The sequence below is a fragment of the Amblyraja radiata genome, chromosome 8 (genome assembly GCF_010909765.2).
Source record: "Amblyraja radiata isolate CabotCenter1 chromosome 8, sAmbRad1.1.pri, whole genome shotgun sequence".
Classification (NCBI taxonomy): Eukaryota; Metazoa; Chordata; class Chondrichthyes; order Rajiformes; family Rajidae; genus Amblyraja; species Amblyraja radiata.
In genome coordinates this window covers 20816726-20838112 of record NC_045963.1, presented here as the reverse complement: position 1 = coordinate 20838112, position 21387 = coordinate 20816726, and the positions used below count along the sequence as shown (strand labels likewise).

Sequence of the window (21387 nt, the reverse complement as noted above, 5' to 3'; positions counted from 1 at the left end):
CTGTGGGTCTCTGGGATCTCCGTGCTTGCAGTGGGCCTGGGGTTCGGTGTCCTGATGAGGGGGCACAGCTCGGGGAACGGCTTCTGGTGGTCCTGACGTCTCCGGCCAGTTTGCAGTATTCCTCTGGAGTTGGAACGGGGCTGGGCTGCTGCTGACTGTGGGTCTCTGGGATCTCTGTGCTTGCAGTGGGCCTGGGGGTCGGTGTCCCGTTGGTCCTGACGTCTCCGGTGACTGTCACTGTCCTGCTGCAATCACCGACGTGAAGACAGTGCAAAGCCCCCGCGCCGGTGCAATGGTCGGGGAGCTGGAGAGGGAGGGAAGGGGTCACACACATGGCCGGGAAGCAGAGGGGTGTAGGTGGGGTGAAACTGAAGCGAGCGACAATCTGCTGCTGCCTGCCCGCTGAGTTAAAAAGTTCCCACGCAAGACTCACGAAACACTGTGTTTCGTGAGTCTACCGTGGGAACTTTTTAACTCAGCGGGCAGGCAGCAGCATATTGTCAATTATTAACCCTCCCGCACAATATACCCTCACCTTCTCTTTTATGAATGGGGATTTAGTTCCCCTTTCTTCGAGGACCGACCGGAGGTTCCGCTGTCACCTCTGCGGGCCGCCCTCGGTGAACGTTTTCAAGGACCTTTCTTCAAGGACCGAAAAAATGGCCGCTATTCGGAGGTTTTCGTTATTTGGATCTTCGGATAAAAGGTTGTGCACCTGTATTATCAATTTTGAGTTTGGATCCAGTTTTGTATTAATAACTTCTGAAATTATTTCAAAAATATCAGTCCAGAAATGTTTAATTTTTATACAATTTGCAAACGTATGTGTTAAATTAGCATCTAGATGTAGACATTTATCACAATAGGAGAGATTTGTGGGAAGATTCTATTTAGTTTTATTTTAGAGTAGTGTAATCTATGTAAGACTTTAAATTGTATTAAAGCATGTCTGGCATTTAACGAACATTGATGTATATGTTGTAAACTTTCGTCCCACAAATCTTTCGTTATAGGATGACCTAATTCATTTCCCCATGTGTGTCTATATGGTTCCGTCGGTGGTACCTCGTTGTTTAGGAGGGTGTTATAAATATAAGCTATTAATTTTTCAGTGTTAGGATGCTTGTTCAAACATTCATCAAGCATTTCTGGTTCCCTAGTCCTGTAGACTTGTGTGTTAGATTTAACATAATCTCTAATTTGTAGATATCTGAAGAAATTATTTGAGTGCAGTCCATGATTCTGTTGTAACTCCTGAAATGAAAGAAAGTGCCTTTCCCATAAAGATGTCCAATCTTTTTAATTCCATAATTTTTCCATTGTGTGAAACCCTTATCCAAAAGGATGGTTTGAATAAGGGATTATTTACAATGGGAAGGCATAGTGGTATATTATTCAATTTTAAAACTTTTTTAAATTGTTTCCAAATTCGTATTCCACTATGTATTATGGGGTTCTCCTTATAGGTTTTTTTGTGCAGTTTTGTGGTAGCAAATATGATCGGTCCAATTTCAAAAGGTAAACAGTCTTCCTTTTCCATCCTTAACCAATCTGGTTGTTGATCCAGTTCTTCCAGCCAGAAATTCATGTTTTTAATATGGACTGCCCAAAAATAAAACAAGAAATTTGGCAAAGCCAAACCTCCATTTATCTTTGACTTACATAAATGTTTTTTACTTATTCTATGATTCTTATAATCCCAGATAAAACTTGTAACAATGGAGTCGACTTTTTTGAAAAAAGTTTTTGGGATATATATCGGGATTAATTGAAATAGGTACAGTAGTTGCGGTAAGAAGATCATTTTTATAGCATTAATTCTACCAAGCATTGAAATGGGAAGTGTTTTCCAGTATTGAATATTCTTGTGTAGTTTATTCAGTAAGGGTGGAAAATTTAGTTTAAATAAAGAGGTATATGTCTTAGTTACATAGATTCCTAAGTATTTAAATTTATCTTTAACTATTTTAAAAGGGGATTGTTGTAATGTATGTAGATTGAGTTTTGTTATTGGCATGATTTCACTTTTATTCCAATTAATTCTATATCCTGAGAACTGACCAAATTGAGTTATTAAATTTAATAGATTTGGAATACTAGTTTCTAACTTTGTAATATATATTAGTACATCATCTGCATATAAGGACATTTTATTCCTTGTTTCTCTAGTGTTATATCCGTATATTCCTGTATGGGTTCTAACGCTTTCTGCTAGGAGTTCGATTGCAAGAGCAAATAATAGTGGGGATAGTGAACATCCTTGTCTACAACCTCTAGAGAGGTTAAATTTAGTTGATAACATTTGGTTTGTTAATATTCTAGCTGTTGGATTAGAGTATAACAATTTAACCCATGTACAGTACTTCTCTTCCAATTGAAATTTTTCCATCACCGAAAATAAATATGGCCATTCAACCTGGTCAAATGCTTTTTCAGCATCTAACGAAATAATTGCTAGATCTGCATTAGGAATTCTTTTGGAGTATATAATATTGAATAGTCTTCTCAGATTATAAAATGAATAACGTTTTGGAATAAAACCTGTTTGATCGGGGTGTATTAATTTGTTAATCACTAAGCTCAATCTATGAGATAGAATTTTAGTTAGTATTTTCTGATCAGTATTTAAGAGGGCTATTGCTCTGTATGAACCTGGGTCTTCAAGATCCTTATCCGTTTTTGGTACGAGTATGATTGTAGATTCATTTAGAGTTTCTGGGAGTTTCTGTTGAGTGTAAGCATATTTGTACAGTGTCTGTAGGCGTGGAGAAACCAGGTCATAATTTTTTTTATAAAATTCAGAACTTAGACCATCAGGACCTGCAGACTTTCCATTTTTTAAAGATTTAATTGACTCTTCGATGTCTTTTATCGTAATTTCAGCACCCAGTGATTCTCTCTCTTTCTGATCTAAACCCACAAGCTTACATTTCTGTAGAAATGTTTCCATTCCTGCTGATTGTTCTGTCATTTTAGATGAGTACAATTTTTGATAGTATTGTAAAAATCTATCATTAATATCTTTAGGCAGTGTTAGTGTTTCTCCCTTGTCTGTTCTAATTTTGTAAATTGTTTTTTCCCCGTCCAGTTTACGAAGTTGTCGCGCTAATAGTTTTTGTGGTTTATCACCAAATTCAAATTTAATTGTTTTATATGTTGATAAAGTTTTATAACTTGGTCTGAGTATATCTTGTTCAATTTATATTTTAGTACTGCAATTTTATTGTGTTTTATCATGGATGGTGCTGCTGCATTTTCTATGTCTAATTGCCTTATTTCCATTTCCAATTTCCGTTGTTTGGCCCTATTCTCTTTGTTAAGAAATGATTGAGAAGAGATTAATGCTCCTCGCACAAATGCTTTAAATGTTTCCCAAAGAAGGGAAGCAGAGATTTCAGGGCTATCATTAGCCTCAAAAAACATATTAATCTGTTTTACGAGGTATTCATTACATACCTTTTCTTTTAAGATTTGGGGATTAAGTCTCCATTGTGGCTGTGTCTCTACCATTCCGTTTAGTTTAATCATAAATGTTAATGGAGCATTGTCTGAGATTATGATATTATGATATTGCAAGTTATAGGTAAATGGGATAAGTTTTGAGTCTACTAAAAAATAATCTATCCTTGAGTAGGTTTTATGTACTGGTGAGTAAAATGAATATTCTCGACCCGATGGGTTTTCAATTCTCCAAACATCCTTAATGTAGGTAGTATTAATATATGTGTTTAGAAATTCACTTGATTGGGATTTTAGTTTTCTTTGAGTTGATGATCTATCCAAATAAGCATCCAATGTACAATTTAAGTCTCCACCGATTATTAAGTTTTGTTGTGTACATTCCGGGATATTGTTAAGTATTCTCTTAAAAAACAAGGGGCTATCAACATTTGGTCCATACACATTAAGGAGAGTCACCTTTTTTGAGTATAACTCCCCTATTATTACAATATATCTGCCTTCAATATCTTCTATCATTGATATATGTTTAAAGGGTATACCTTTACGAATTAATATTGCAACCCCTCTAGATTTATGTGTGAATGATGAGTGGTACGCTTTAGCAATCCATTTTGCTTTCAATCTATGTTGTGCTTCCTTTTTCAGGTGTGTCTCCTGGAGAAATATTATATCTGTTTTCAATGATTTTAAATGAGCTAACACTTTGCCTCTTTTAATAGGTTCATTAATTCCCTTAACATTCCAACTACAGAATTTAATTCCTTCACCCCCAATTTTCCTATTCACGTCTTGCATCTTGTGATTAGAGTGGTTAGAGCAGATGGCTCAGCACCCTCAACCCTACCTTATACTCGAACATCAGGTAGATGAGTTTTAAGTCTCGTCTGTTTTCCATCAGAACATATCTCCCTAAATAAAATATGTAATTCCACTCCAAATACAAAATATAATATATCATATGGTAGAAGATGAAGTGAAATCTTTGTGAATAAAATTTTTAAGAAATGGGATTTTTCGAGATGTAATTCGGGATTGAAAGAAGATGTGGGGGAAGTGGAGAAGGTGAGGGATTAAAATCAGGGTGGTGAAAGGTGGGCGGGAAGAAGAGAGGAGTGGTGAGAGCAGTGGAGAGGAAAAGAGATGGGAGGTATGGTGGAACAGAGAGAGGGAGGTGATGAGTAGAGCAGTGGGGAAGGAGAGGAGGTGATGAGAGGAGAGGTGAGGATGGTGAAGAAGGAATGAGATAAGGTGCAGGAAGGAGAATGGAAGGTGGTGCGGAGATTGGAGAGGAAAGAGGAGGAGGTGAGAGCAGAGGACCCAAATAAATTCTGGTCAATGTTTGTGTACTTAATTCTAAGGGGATAGTATATTGCTAAAGATGAGGGAGGGTCCGTTATCTTTTTAAGCAACATGGATTTTGAAATGAGCCATTCGGCCCATCGAAGAAAGCCGACAGGCTGATGAACGGAAATGCTATAAGGTTATGAGATAGGAGCAGAATTCGGCCATTCGGCCCATCAAGTCTCCTCCACCATTCAATCATGGCTGATTTATCTTTGTCTCTTAACCTATTCTCTTGCCTTTTCCCCATAACCTCTGACACCCGTACTAATCAAAAATCTATCTATCTCTGCCTTAAAAATATCCATTATTTGGGGTTTAAGTAGCAAATTGGCCAGAGATGGCTCCAGAAGTAAAAGAGGCAGGAGGACCACAGTAATATGGCAGGGGATAGGTGGTGCATGGAGCAGAAATTTGGCCATTCATAAATAAAGTTTTAAAATCAGAGCACAAGATATCAAGAACCGAGGCAGAGCAATCAGCAACAGTCAGTTGTAAACAAGACTATGAGGGCTAGATTATGAAGTGCCGGCTTTTGAGTAGAATGTGGAATCGCTTTAACGAGACGTTCAGCAGGACTAATGGCTCAACGTGTGGCAGCAACGGAGGTGTGCTTGTGTCAGTGGGCAGATGCACACGAGGACCAAGAGGCCCAGGTTACAGAGAGTCAATGAAGCAAAGTCCAAAACAGCCTTGCGATTAGTAGGTTGACCAAATGATGGAGTCAACACCAATCAGCTATGTCTACTGGCAAAATCAGGAAAGAGTGAGGCTCATAAAATATTTTTATGGGTTTGATTTCCAGTAGAGTCAAGAACAAAGTTTAAAAAAACCCTAGCATTACTCATGACAGATGCATGCTCCATTTAGCATTCTGGAACATTCTATTATGTTGTGCAAGTCAAGCTTTGCCCAAGTTCAAATAACAGCAGCAACTCCTACGTGGAGTACAACTTCTTATCATGTTTCCACCTCCACAGGTATAGATCAATCTTTCCTTTGGGCAGAAAGGCTTCTTCCCCATCGCCTGTCTGTTCATATTAAAACACTGCTCAGAACCCACATCTTCCAATTAGTTTTAGTCCACTCTTGGAAAGTTATGCCCCTGTCCCACTTAGGAAACCTGAATGGATACCTCTGGAGACTTTGCGCCCCACCCAAGGTTTCCGTGCGGATCCCGGAGGTTGCAGGTGGTTGCCGGAGGTTGCAGGTAGTGGAAGCAGGTAGGGAGACTGACAAAAACCTCCGGGAACCGCACGGAAACCTTGGGTGGGCGCAAAGTTTCCAGAGGTTTCCGTTCAGATTTACTAATGCCCCTGTCCCACTTAGGAAACCTGAACGGAAACCTCTGGAGACTTTGCGCCCCACCCAAGGTTTCCGTGCGGTTCCCGGAGGTTTCCGGAGGTTTTTGTCAGTCTCCCTACCTGCTTCCACTACCTGCAACCTCCGGCAACCACCTGCAACATCCGGGAACCGCACGGAAACCTTGGGTGGGGCGCAAAGTCTCCAGAGGTTTCCGTTCAGGTTTCCTAAGTGGGACAGGGGCATTAGTGGGACAGGGGCATTACCCTGACGGCCTTCCCTACAGATCTGCTGGCTTTGTCCGCTGACTACATTGGAAATAAAAATTATAAGAAAGGTATAATAGCTATTTTGATATTGATCACTTTAAACTAAAGCCAATATCAAAATTCCATTTGCAGTAACTAAAAGATTGAGAGATTATCGCATGAAGACAAATAGTTTTATACTGAAATGAGATAATGTAGGATCTCCATTATTGAAAACAATTTGGTGTGGAGTGCACTAAATGTAATTGAAAATCCAAGATTACCTTTCTCTTCAACATACTTGAATTTATTGCATGGAGAACACACGCGAATCACGTAACAGTAAATGACAACCACATGTACAACTTAATTTTGTGAATTCCATGGTTTACAGCAGGAAGAACATGCACTTGTTGTCAAATAGCTCACTGGGCAAAACGCCATCAGCAAGTTTGATGATTTTGGCTCAGCTGAAATGTACGAGACGTGATGATGCTCAGGGTTCAGTTTCTTGAAATTAATGAGGTCAACATTAATTATGAATGATGGATGCAAGATTTATTAGAAATGTCTTACCTATGGTAGTTATAATGGTGCCAGCAAAGAAGAAGGAGCTGCCTAAATCCCAGTGGCTGCTTTGATTGGTAGAGTTCCCCGCAGGATTAACACCTGCATTTATAGCTTCCATCACATGCTGTCAGTTTGAAAAGCATACATCAGTAAATTTTCATCATGCAACAGTAAGACATATTTAATAAATCACTTGTTCACTGAATAATTGGACAAACACCACATTTTGATAGAAGAATACTTTTAGAGAGTTGTAGAGTTTCTCCGAACAGAAGTGGGCTTTCCAGACCATTATGTCCTTGCTGTCCTGTTTGCATTCATCTACATTAATTCCACTTGTCTGCATTATGTCCATATCCTTCAATGTCTTGTAGAAAATGCGAGCTGCAGATGCTGGGTTTTTTTTCCAAAAAAAGGCACAAAGTGCTGGAGTAACTCAGCGGATCAGGCAGCATCTCTGGAGCACTTGGAGAGGTGACGTTTCCGGTCGGGACCCTTCTTCGGACTAAAGAAGCCTGAAGAAGGGTCCCGACCAAAAGCACCACGTGTGTGCCTGAAATGTTGCCTGACCCGCTGTGTTACTCCAGCACTTTGTGTCTCATTCAATGTCTTGCCTGTTCAAATGCCAGTCTAACTGTCTCTTAAACATAGTAATTTTATCTGATTCTACTAACTGCTCTGGCACTGAGTTCCAGATATCAATCACAATCTGTGTAACAACTTTCCCCTCAAATCACTTTTTAAATTCTTTCAGCTCACTTTAATCTTACACCTCCTTGCTTTTTGATGCCACTACCTTGGGAAAAATATTGTGCCTATAGTTTATTATTGACATGAGTAGTGAGGTACAGTGAAAAGCGATATATTTGCCTCACATTATGTTATATGGCTCTGTTGGGTCACCCATCAGTCCCTTATGCTCCAGGAACAATAAGTCCTGCCTATATAATCTCTCCCCATTACAAAAGTCCTCCATTCCAGGCAACATCCTGATGAATTTCATCTGCAACACATGGGCAGCACGGGGGCACAGCGGTAGAGTTGCTGCCTAACAACGCCATAGACTACGGGTGCTGTCTGTGAGGAGTTTGTACGTTCTCCCCGTGAACTGCGTGGGTTTTCTCCGGGAGCTACAGCTGCATCCAACACTCCAAAGACATACAGGTTTTTTGTAGGCCAATTGGCTTAATAAAATTGTAAATTTTCCCTAGTGTGTATAGGATAGCGTTAGTGTGTGGGGATCGCTGGTCAGCACGGACTCGGTGGGCTGAAGGACCTGTTTCCGTGCTGTATCTCTACACTAAGCATCCTTCCTATACTGTGGCAATCTAAACACACAATATTCCGGTTAAGTGCGGTCTAAGCAGTGTTTTGTAAAATTGCAACATAACCTCCCAACTTTAATATTCTGTACCCCATTCTATGAAATTAAGGCATACCATGTGCCTACTACACCTTCCTTTCCTGCTGCTTCCAAGATCCCTCTGATTATCGACATTCCTTAGTGCAGTACCATTTACTTAATTTGTCCTATTCCCCATATGACTTCCCAAACTGCATCACCTCGCACTTTTCAGGATCACAGCCTGGTTTGAGAACAGCTCCATCTAAGACTGCAGACTAAGAAACTGCAGAGTTGTGGACGTAGCCCAGACCATCGCGCAAACCAACCTCCCTCCCATTGACTCCATCTGCACTTCACGCTGCCTCAGCAAGGCCACCAGCATAATCTAGGGCCGATCTCAATCTGATCACTATCTCTTCTCCCGGCTCGCTTCAGGCCAGAGGTACAGAAGTTCGAAAATGCATATTTCCAGCTTCAGGGGCAGATTCTTCCCAGCTGTTATCTGGCAACTGAATGGTCCTCTCATCAGCTAGAGTATGGTCATGACCTCCCATCTACCTCATTGGAGACTTTTGCACTATATTTAATAGAACTTTATCAGACTTTATCTTGCATTAAACGTTGTACGCTTTATCCTTGAGGCCCAGCGCAAATTGGAGGAACAGCACCTCATATTTCGCTTTGGTAGCTTACACCCCAGCGGTATGAACATTGACTTCTCTAACTTCAAGTAGCCCTTGCTTTCCCCCTCTCTCCATTCCTTCCCCCTTCCCAGTTCTCCGACCAGTCTTACTGTCTCTGACTATATTTTATCTCTGTACTGCCCACTCCCCCGACATCAGTCTGAGGAAGGGTCTCGACCTAAAACGTCACCCATTCCTTCTCTCCAGAGATGCTGCCTGTCCCGCTGAGTTACTCCAGCATTTTGTGTCTACCCTTTATCCTTTATCTGGTAATCAAGTATAGTTTTTTCTCTGCCTGGGTAACATGCAAACAAAAGCTTTTCACTGTATCTCAGTACTCATGACAATAATAAACTAAACTCCATCTGCTGATGTTTCACCCAATCTTTCATCTGATCCACATCTCAGCTGTTCTTAACTGTTTGTACATAGTTTCCCTTCATTATTTTTATCTCTTTGCCCTCTCTGATTTCTCATAGTCTTTATTTTTTCAGCATTGATTGGTACCTGTTCATGCATTTGTTATCTCAACCAAAACGCACAAAACTAACTTCAAAGTGGAAATGTCTGCTTACTTCAATTGTAAATCCCTACCAGCACGAGATCAAGACAGGAATATTTGCTCAGGTGGCATTTCTAGCAAATAATTTAGCAAAACAATCTGTGTGTCCAGATTGTTCTCCCCAACAGACAGGGAGACGTTTAGGAAGGAACTGCAGATGCTGATTTAAACTGAATTAGACACAAAATCCTGGAGTCAGTCAGTGGGACAGGCAGCATCTCTGGAGAGAAGGAATGGATGACGTTTTAGGTCGAGACCCTTCTTCAGTTTAGTTTAGTTTAGTTTAGAGATACAGCGCAGAAACAGGCCCTTCGTCCCACTGAGTCAGCACTGACCAGTGATCCCCACACATTAACACTACCCTACACACACTAGGAACAACTTACATTTATACGTCAATTTACCAGCAAACCTGCACGTCTTTGACATGTGGGAGGAAACCGAAGATCTCAGAGAAAACTCACGCAGTCACGCAGAGAACGTACAAACTCCATACAAACAGCACCCGTTGTCGGGATCGGACCCGGGTCTCCGGCGCTTCAAGCACTGTAAGGCAGCAACTCTACCGCTGTGCCACCGTGTCGCCTAGTCTTTAGACTAGTCAGGGGAGGAGATGGGGCGATGTGTAAGATATAGGAATTTTACATTGCAACAATTACATATATTCTGAGTTGAAACTGATATTATATTGAGAAATTTTACCAGCTTCCAAGAGACAGATTGCACATGAGTAGAATAAAAATGAAGAGGAAAATCTCCAGGAAAAGTGACCAGGAAGATTCAGTTTTACACTTGAACTTCAGTCATTCAAGAGCATATTCACAGTAGAAATGTTCTTAGAAACATAGAAAATAGGTGCAGGAGTAGGCCTTCCGGCCCTTTGAGTCAGCACTGCCATTCATTAAGATCATGGCTGAACATCCAGAATCAATACCCTGTTCCTGCTTTCTCCCCATATCCCTCGATTCTGTTAGCCCTAAGAGCTCTATCTAACGCTCTGTTGAATACATCAACTCGGTTACAGTGTACGTGCAGTCTAACTGGAGAGTTAGACAAATCTGACTCGGGGGACGAAGTGTGAGCCTTGGGCCACACAGAGCTACTTAAGTTGAATGATGGTGTTTGTGAAATGTCAATGTGAAAACAAGTCATTATTGAGCACATGTAACTTGAGTGGGTTTTGGGAAGGTAAATAACTCACCAGAGCACTTGAACTAATGCACATCAGCTGATCCCTATTAGCAGCTGTCACACTCATTTCAGTGGAGTATTGGAGAATAAGGTCATAAGCAATAGGAGTAGAATTAGGCCATTCGGCCCATCAAGTCCACTCCGCCATTCAATCATGGCTGATCTATCTCTCCCTCCTAACCCCATTCTCCTGCCTTCTCCCCATAGCCTCTGACACTTGTACAAATCAAGAATCAATCTATCTCTGCCTTAAAAATATCCACTGACTTGGTCTCCACAGCCTTCTGTGGCTAAGAAATCCACAGATTCACCACCATCTGACTAAAGAAACCTCCTCTTCCCCTTCCTAAAAGAACGTCCTTTAATTCTGAGGCTATGACCTCCAGTCCCAGACTAATGGAAACATCCTCTCCACATCCAAACCTTTCACTATTCTGTATGTTTCAATGAGGTCCCCCCTCTTTCTTGTAAACTCCAGCGAGTACTGGCCTAGTGCTGACAAACGCTCATCACAACCTGATTAACCTGCTTATTCCTGGGATCAGGAATGGGAACATAGGGACCCCAATCTCTCGGTCAACTGATGTGAAGTGAAGTTTCACTCTTTGGTTGCTGGAGCTGGGTTGATATAGTGGCAGGTAGGATACAGGATCACTGACTGAACTTTCTGAGATCCTACTGAAGGTTCCCAAGTGATCAAGGAGTTCTCTTTCCAGTGAAATTTCCCAGAATGTGTAGGAAGGAACTGCAGATGCCTGTTCAAACTGAGGATAGACACAAAAAGCTGGAGTAACTCAGCTGGTCAGGCAGTGTTTTTTCATCCCTGCAAAAAATGTCCACGAGTAAAAAAATACTTGTGATGAGAAAAATTGTTACTTTTTATACCTGCCGTTAGCATTAGGAGCCACTACGAGACATCCACAAACTCCTACGGACCCGCTACGGACATTCTCGGAGTTTGAATCAGGGGAAACTCTTGAATTACTCGGGAGAACTCTTGAATTACCTCGTACGGTAGGATAGGGGCTTCATGGGAAATTGTTCAGCCCTCAATGATTGCGGTTCAGAACCAAGATCGCCTGATGTAGACAACTCCAATACGCACATGAATCTTGCATTTGTGCCTATTCATACATTCTCTAAGCCACGATCTACTATATCATTGAAACATGTGAATGTACGAGTCTTACATTCAACACGAATAGGAAAGGTTTACTGGATATGGATCAAATGCAGGCAAATGGGACTAGCTTAGATGGGACATCTTGGTTGGTATATAGGCATATAGCTGTAGGGCCTGGTTCTGTGCTCTATTATTCTGTGACAATCTACAAGACAAAAGTCCGCCACTCCTCACCGTGTCACCAGGTAGCTTCCACCAATAAATGTTGAAGACAAAATCCTGAAAGAGTAGACTACCTGTCCTATATCAGTATTCATCCCTCGGCAAAGGGTGGACATCAATCAACACTTCCTTCAATACTCTAGCACAACTTTAATTGAGTTAGGACAAGGATAAAACACAAGTCATGGCAGAAAACCCAGATTCCTGGAAAGATACCACCAACAATGTCTTTGTCCATTCCTCCAAATTCACTTGAATGGTATTCAAACCAACAAACAAACCAATAGGGCAGCACGGTGGTGCAGCGGTAGAGTAGCTGCCTCAAGGGCCTGTCCCACCAGCATGCGATAGCATGCGTCTAGCGCGACCAAACGTGGTTGCTTGAGGCATACGGCCTCGCGGGGCCGATCGCACTTCGATCGGCGGAGGCGTATGGAGTTGTGCGGGGCTGGTCCCGACATCGCGTGGGGCTCCAAAAATCTTGCACTGTTCGAAAATTCCGCGCGCCAGCGGCCTGTTGGCCCGCAGGCGCATTGAGGGCGTACGCAGCATCTTGACGTCGTACGCAGCGTCTTGACGGCATACGCCTAGCACGTGGCGTTGCGCGATGACGTCAACGCCCGGCGTGCCATTGCGCAATGACGTCACTGCCCGACGCTGGGCGACGTCCAAATTCAGTCGGCCCGCCTCCTGCCCAGCTGATTGGTGAGTTTGACGTAAATTACGTCACGTGCGAACTTTGCGCGTACTTACCGCGAACTTAACGCGAACTCTGCTGCCGTTTGGTCGCGCTAGACACATGCAATCGCATGCTGGTGGGACAGGCCCTTTACAGCACTTTTAGCACCAGAGAATCCGGGTTCGATTCTGACTAAGGGTGCTGTCTGTTCGGAGTTTGTATGTTCTCCCCGTGACTGCATGGGTTTTCTCCAAGATCTTCAGTTTACTCCCACACTCCAAAGGCTTACAGGTTTGTAGGTTACTTGGCTTGGTATAAAAAAATGTAAAATTGCCCCTAGTGTGAGTAGGATAGTGTTAATGCACTGGGATCACTGGTTCGTGCAGACTCAGTGGGCTGAAGGGCTCTAAACTAAACTCAGCTAAACTAATGGTGTCTCTCCCAGGCCAACATCCTCAGCATTGGGGGCCATGGTTACACTTAGTCAGTTCTACGGGCCAGGCCTCATTTACAAGCCAAAACCAGGTCCCAAAACAGTCAGAAGGTAGACACAAAGAGCTCAATTAAGTCAGCCGCTCAGCCAGCATCTCTGGAAAAACAGAATAGATCACATTTTGGGTTAAGACCCTTCTTCAGACTAAGAGTCAGGGGAAAGAGTAACGAGAGATGTAAACGGTGACATAGACAGGTAATAAAGATTTGGTTTGAAAAGAAAAGTGAATACGATAATCAAAGCATTTTGCCATCCTTTCTATGGGCCAAAACTTTAGAAATTCACCTAAGTCTGCTGAATATCTACATCTGTGGCTGGCACAGGATGAAACTCCTTGGCTGACACCTCTTTGGGAAATGCATCCTACTCACCAGATCAAACATTAGGTTCTTTGTTCATAAAGGCTTTAATGACGTCCTTTTGTTTGTCAGACTGCGTGTGAAGTTGTCTCTGATTACACAATTGTATCTGATTACACAAAAACCCTCCAAAGTTACCATTTTGTTTTACATAATTGCATGTTTACTTAACTTTCATCTGAATGTTTGCATAATTCCTAAATAAAACATTGACAATCCTTGGCCAGGGTGCACATTAGCCTCTGTGGCTCCCTACAGTTCCAGAACAACGTCTGCAGAGAGCTAGTAGATGCACGGCCACAGAGCTATCCCCAGGAGAGGAGCCGCGGGTGTTACCCATGATGGCCTGATGCCTGGACCTGGGAGTGACTGTATTGGCCAGATCGCAGAACAGACGGATGCCGAAGTTCCCCAACTGGCACGTCCCCACCTGGAGATCAGGAGAGTGGGGCTGCAATGCAACCAGAACTTGAGTAGACTCGCAGGAGGCCGCTGGAAAGGACGGAGCACAAGCCTCGCCGGTCGGAGGTGTAGCCTTGTGGGTCAGAGGTAGAGATTTGCTGGCCCGAGCCTCACTGGTCGGCAGAGCCCGCAGTTGGGGACTGGATCAGCGCCCGGCGGTGTCAGCAGTGGACCCGGCAGCGATAGTGGAGGAGGTCAGTGCGGCGATCGTCGAGGCGCTGGTCACCAAGGTCGATTGTTGAGGGAACAAAGGAGAACCCGGGGGGAACCGCCATGAGAGGAGGGGAGGTGAACAGTGGACAATGGGGACCTGGCGTGGAGGGACCGGCATAAGGAGGGGGGGAGGGGGAAAGAACAAAGGAGGACCTGGCGAGGAGGTACTTTGTAACTTTGTCGTTGGCCTTTATATGGAGAATATTTGCATGCCTTGGGTATGCAAGCAAAGAATTCACTGTGACGTCCCTTTAAATGACAGGTAGTCTGAGAGTCCATGAACTAAGTTACTTCCTTTTGTATGGCACTGCTCTGTGCAACACTCACCACCTCTGAGCCCGCAATGTAATGAGATGGACCTCCCCCATGGCAAGACCTCCATTGTGGACCTCTTTCCCTGCTGGATGGCAAAGTGCTGTGTCAGGAAAGATGCCACCTCTTGAAAGATTTTTGAATGCAATAATATAACCATATAACCATATAACAATTACAGCACGGAAACAGGCCATCTCGACCCTTCTAGTCCGTGCCGAACACGTATTTTCCCCTAGTCCCATATACCTGTGCTCAGACCATAACCCTCCATTCCTTTCCTGTCCATATAACTATCCAATTTATTTTTAAATGATATAAACGAACCTGCCTCCACCACCTTCACTGGAAGCTCATTCCACACAGCCACCACTCTCTGAGTAAAGAAGTTCCCCCTCATGTTACCCCTAAACTTCTGTCCCTTAATTCTCAAGTCATGTCCCCTTGTTTGAATCTTCCCTACTCTCAGTGGGAAAAGCTTATCCACGTTAACTCTGTCTATCACTCTCATCATTTTAAAGACAAGTCTATCAAGTCCCCCCTTAACCTTCTGCGCTCCAAAGAATAAAGCTCTAACTTGTTTAACCTTTCTCTGTAACTTAGTTGCTGAAACTCAGGCAACATTCTAGTAAATCTCCTCTGTACTCTCTCTATTTTGTTGACATCCTTCCTATAATTAGGCGACCAAAATTGTACACCATACTCCAGAATTGGCCTCACCAATGCCTTGTACAATTTTAACATTACATCCCAACTTCTATACTCAATGGTACACAAAATTGCTGGGGGAACTCAGTGGGTGCAGCAGCATCTATGGAGCGAAGGAAATAGGCGACGTTTCGGGCCGAAACCCTTCTTCAGACCAGGGTTTTGGCCCGAAACGTCGCCTATTTCCTTCGCTCCATAGATGCTGCTGCACCCGCTGAGTTTCCCCAGCAATTTTGTGTACCTTCGATATTCCAGCATCTGCAGTTCCCTTTTGAACATTCTATACTCAATGCTCTGATTTATAAAAGCCAGCACACCAAAAGCTTTCTTTACCACCCTATCTACATGAGATTCCACTTTCAGGGAACTGTGCACAGTTATTCCAAGATCCCTCTGTTCACCTGCATTCTTCAATTCCCTACCATTTACCATGTACGTCCTAAATGCCATCAGTAGGAATTTTCTTCCAACTTTTGAATGTGTGACATTTAAATCTTTCCCACCACAAGCTGCTGTGGGTTGGGGTATTCATACAGCCTCCAGTTAACAAGATAACCTTGCTTTTTTTTTCAGAGCTCTGAGGTAATTTTCAGGATCATAGCTTCACCATCTGCAATGCCTGCAAATTCTCAGCATTGAAACAACAGGAATATTAATGGCAGAGAAAAACTGCTGCAAACCTTCCCGGGAGGACATGAATGATTCAAGCCCTATGTTGACGTATAGGACAGGACTTCACCTAAAATTGGTATTGTATTCTAATTGAATCATCAATCGGCATGCTATTCTGGAGGCTTTTGCCCACGTAGCAGGAGATCTGAACAAATGTAAAGTGCGTGCTGATAAATTGACAGAGTGTGAAGTAAAATTGAATGAGGAGAAGGGGAAAGATAACACCTTTACCCTCATTTAAATCATTCCCTTAACTTATGCTTGCCAGACAGCATGTTGTGTTAAAATGTTTCATGACAATAAATCAGATCTGTGAGCCAGTTACACCAAAGATTTAGAAAACAAGTACTGCAGATGCTGGTTAATACCAAAGATAGGCACAAAGTGCTGGAGTAATTAAACTAATTCCAGTATAGCGAGGGCCCTACCAGAGTGGGGGCATCATTAGATGTCATCTTAGGGAACAAGATATGGCAAGTAACTGAAGTATTAGTGCAGGGGCTGCACTTTGGGACTAGGAAACATAATTCTGTTTGAGTTATGGAAATGGATAGGACTGGCCCACAGGTAAAGGTCCTAAATCCTGAACCATCCTAGCAGCAAGTAGAGAAAGTCCTACAATCTACTTCATTGGAGACCCTCGGATGGACTATCTCTGATGCATACTTTACTAGCTTGTATCTTGCACAAAACATTATTCACGTTATTTCCTTTAATTTGTATTTATACACCGCGGATGGCTCTAGGGCTTGTCCCATGATGCGAGTTCACCCAAGAGCTCTCCTGAGTTTAAATAAAAATCAAACTCGTGGTAAATACGTAGAATGTACGTAGCGGGTACATCGGAGCTCGTGGATGTCTCGTAGCGGCTCGTAATGCTAACGGCAGGTACTCGGGAAACGTGGAAACTGGTGACGCTTTTTCAAAAGTGTGAAAATTTTCAAAGAATAAAAAAATACTCGTGATGAAGTACCACGAGTTTGATTTTTTTTTACCTCGGGAGAGTTCTTGGGTGAACTCATATCGTGGGACAGGCCCTTCAATCTTAATCATGTGTTGTCTTTCCTCTGACTGGTTAGCACACAACAACAGCTTTTCACTGTGCCTCGATAAATGTGACAATAAATGAAACTAAACTAATAAACTAAACTTCATTAGGCATCATTGTTCAATGCCACACATGGAAGGTCAGTGCACAGAACGCCACTCCTTTAATAGGCTCATGTACAAACTGTATCAGGGTTTGTTCTGAAATATTTGCACGATAGGACTGCATCACCGTTTCTGTCTCAGGCGACAATGCTATCCATTATTTATCAGTACAAAGAACCTCACATTTTGTGGTCTAGAATATCATAAATCCTCTACCAGGAAACAATTTCATATTATCTATATGAGGTCACGCTGTTACACTTCTGTATCTGCGAACACTGTGTCTTTGTGTCTCAGCGTTCATCTCCATACATTTTCCTAACTGCATACCATGTCACACACAATTCCTTCACCAGACTACCACTCCATACATTCATCTTCCACTCACAGTGCCACTCTCTCTCTCGCTCTCAGTTTACGATTGATTGTGCCCCCTGTCTGCATCATGTTTTAATCCATGTCAGCCTACAGTCCCACCGCGCTCGATGTCTTGAATACGTATCCGGTATCAGTTTACAGAAACTTCCTCTTTGTGCCAGCCATATTGCTACAGGTCATACTATAACACCGTCTGTTTCAGATTACATTGTCACAGAATCATAGAGTCACCGAGTCATAGAATCCTGGAGTCACAGAATCATAGAATCATAGTGTCATAGTGTCATATGACTTGAAGGTAGACACAAAAAGCTGGATTAACTCAGCGAGACAGGCGGCATCTCTGGAGAGAAGGAATGGGTGACGTTTCATGTCGAGACCCTTCTTCATGGTCATACGACTCTACGTTTTTTACTTGGAATGTTTTTAATGATGTTTTTACATTGGAATAAAATGTCACATGTTCACTGATGGAGTGCCATACATTCTGAATCAAGCTAGAATGCCACACTTTTTTTATGGGGCTAAAATAAAGTTGTATAAAGTGCCATATTACCATTGTGAACCCACAATTTCTGAAATAGGCTACAAATTCACACTTTCTATACCATTGTAAAACAGGTGACGCTGCGGTAGAGTTGCTTCCTTACAGTGCGAGAGACCCGGGTTCGATCCTGACTACGGGTGCTGTCTGTAGAGAGTTTGTGCATTCTCCACGTGGCGCTGTACATGGCAGCCTCGCCGACAGCCTGTCTTGTCCCTTTCTTCTTTTGTTGTTTTTAGTCTGTTTTTACTTGTATGGTTTAGAGTCTTTAATTTTTGTTTTATGTGGCGGTGGGGGGGGGGGGGATTGGGGGAAACATTTTCAGTATCATATCTCCGTCTGCACTGCGGCGTTAACATCGGGGAGCTGGTGGCCCCTTTGTTAGGGATCGACTTTGGAAGCTCCATCCGCCCGATCGCGGGAGCCTCGATCGCCCTTGATCTGTGATGTTTCGATTACTCCAACCGCGGGAGAAAAGGAGGAAAGAAGTAACAAGTTATTTGCCGTAAGCACCGTGAGTGCAGTGATAGCAGGGACTTCATGGCCTGAAGACATCCCAGAGACTAGTGTGAGTGTGGACGGCTTTCGGACTGTTTGGGCGGACAGGGACTGCAGTGAAAATGACAGTGGTCGGTACAACTCTGGTCACATCACGGTGAAGGAGCGAATTTGTGGCTGGACATTGAACAGATGACTGTGTGCCCTGGGGATTCTCACACGCCGCTGTGGTGGCTGTTTATGTTTAATCTTTATGTAGTTTTGTATCTTGTTGCTTTTTCTATGTCTGACTATGGCAAATCAAATTTCACTGTACCTCGGTACACGTGACAATAAAGGACCATTGAACCATTAATGACGTGGGTTTTCTCCGGGTTCCTCCCACATTCCAAAGACATACAGGTTTGTAGGTTAGTTGGCATCTATAAATTGAAATTGTCCCTAGGGTGTAGTACAGTGTTAATGTATGGGTTTATTGCTGGTTAGCGCATATTCAGGAGGCTGAAGAGCCTGATTCCATGACATATCTCTAAAGTCTAAAATCTAAAAACCAATTTTTGCATTAGATTACAGTGTCACAATTTCTGCATTAGGCTATAGTCCCACATTTGCACTTGCAGCCCAGTATGCACAGGCAGAAATCCCCTGGGGGGGGGGACACAGGGGGACACACGTCCCCTCCATGTTTTGAGAGGTGGGGGACAATCCCCCCCATGTTTTGTAATCCGGATTTTGAAATTCGGTGAAAAAAAAATCTATTAAAAATTTCCGCTTTCCGCATGACAGTGGGGGTGGAACTGATGATCGAGGGCGCCGATTGGACGAGAGAGATGTCGGTCAGCAGGCAATGGTGGGGGGGGGGACATGATGATTCAGCGCGATGATTGGAGGACTGAGGTGTCGGTCAGAGGCGGAAGTAGGGGGGTGGGGCTGAGGATAGAGCGCGGTGATTGGAGGAGGGAGACGTCCTGGTGGAGCAAAGATCGTAGAGTGGAGCTTGAATTGGCCCGTTCGCTGGGCCTTTCATCACCCAGTGTGGCTTAAAATCAGCTGCGGGATCTTCCACCATCCCGCGGTCAAATTGCTGCACCGAGGCGATCGAGGCTCCCGATGTTGAAGCCACCGCCGGGGAATGGAAGATCCCGCGGCCGAAGGCCCCGCGAACGGGCCGATTCAAGCCCCACAATTCGGGATGGACGAAGCTGCTGTTGCTGGAGTTCGGAGTCGGTAATCAACCAGGTCAGCCTCCGATGTTATCGTCCACAGGGCCCACGGCCAAAGCCTCTGAAGCCTCGTGTGTGTGCGCATGCGGCCACCAAGAAATTGTGTCGTCCCCCCCATGTTTTGACAGCGATTTCCACCCCTGCCAGTATGGTACGTTTTTATATAAAAGCTACAGTATCACGAGTTCAATACAGGTGAACAGCAACATCGTATATACAAACTCACAGTGCCACACATTCTATGTTAATATACAACACAAGGTTTTCCTGAATGTGTCTGAAGAGGGGTCTCGACCCGAAACGTCACCCATTCCTTCTCTCCAGAGATGCTGCCTGTCCCGCTCCAGCTTTTTGTGTCTATCTTCGGTTTAAACCAGCATTTGCCGTTCCTTCTTACACAACGCTTTCCACAACAGGCTTCGTCAGATCATAGTGTCTTGCTTTTATATTAGGGTATGTAGTAGCTGCAGTTTCTGTATCAAAGTACTATGTTCTCAGCCTGAGTATTGTGCCAAGGTTTCTGAAGCAGGCTCCAGTGCCATTCGCTCTCTGGCAGATCAGAGACCCACACTTCTCATATCAGGCAGCTGTGTCATGATTCATTGGCATGTATAAAACAGGCAATGGTGTCACCATTTCTGAAATCAGCATTAGTAGCATACTTCTCGTATCAGTCCACTGCACCATGATTACTTGGTAAGGCTTCACTGCAATTCTGCATCAGACTACCTTGCCACACATTCTGTCAGACTACAGGCTCAATACAACATACTGTGCACTAATATGACCTCGACAGATTCATGTTTTTAAGCAACTTTAAATCTTTACAGTAGCTCTATTTTCTACTTACATGTACTTTTCTCTTATGCCGACTATGAATCCAACTTGCTTGAAGGAGGCCATTTCCATCCTGATCATCTCTGCTCATGGCTCACTTGCATTTCCCCTTTATTTCACTCTTTCACTATGATCTGCAGCCTACCATCGATGGAGCTGGAGGCCTCCTCAGACTGACTTTGTGCCCCACCGCGGGGCGTGGACTTAACATCAGAGCCGATCCCTTGCCTGGGATCGCTCCAACCGCGGCCTGTGGACTTATCATCAAGGGCTCGCAGTCTCGGGAGAGGACGAGTTGGGAAGCTCCAACAACACAGAGGCTCGACCAGCCCTGACCCAGGGTTTGACAGTCCGGCGCGGGGGAGCTGACATCCCCCGATGCAGGAGCTGATCGCCCCGATGCGGAGGGCTCAACCGCCGGCTACGGGAGTCAAGATTGTCCCGTCAACGAAAGGCTCGAGGCCCCCGACCACAGGAGAGCAAAGAAGGGAAGAGATTTGAACTTTTTTCGCCTTCCATCACAGTGAGGAACGTGGAGGAGTCACTGTGGTGGATGTTTATGTCAAAATGTATTTTGTATGTTCTGTTGCTTTTATTTGTACGACTGACTTGGCAAATGATATTCCTTGTAAGTTGCAAAACATACTTGGCTAATAATGTATTATTGTGATTAATTCTAAATTATTTTTAATATATGTCACTTCACCAATCTCACAAGCCTGCTCACTGCTTACGGTAAGTTGCAAAGTTTGCCCTGAACCTTCCTTACTTTGAGAAGCAAAAGTCACACCTGTGATTATTAAACTGG

The 21387-nt window shown here is 43.5% G+C and overlaps 1 protein-coding gene across 1 annotated transcript in view; it reads right to left on the bottom strand.

Moving 5' to 3' along the window:
* kcnk2 (potassium two pore domain channel subfamily K member 2) overlaps nucleotides 1-21387 on the bottom strand; it is a 110091-nt gene that overhangs the window by 33606 nt on the left and 55098 nt on the right. Inside the window, exon 3 of the mRNA XM_033025356.1 lies at nucleotides 6930-7047. Coding sequence (XP_032881247.1) covers nucleotides 6930-7047 — 118 coding nt within the window. The remainder of the gene's footprint in view (nucleotides 1-6929; nucleotides 7048-21387) is intronic.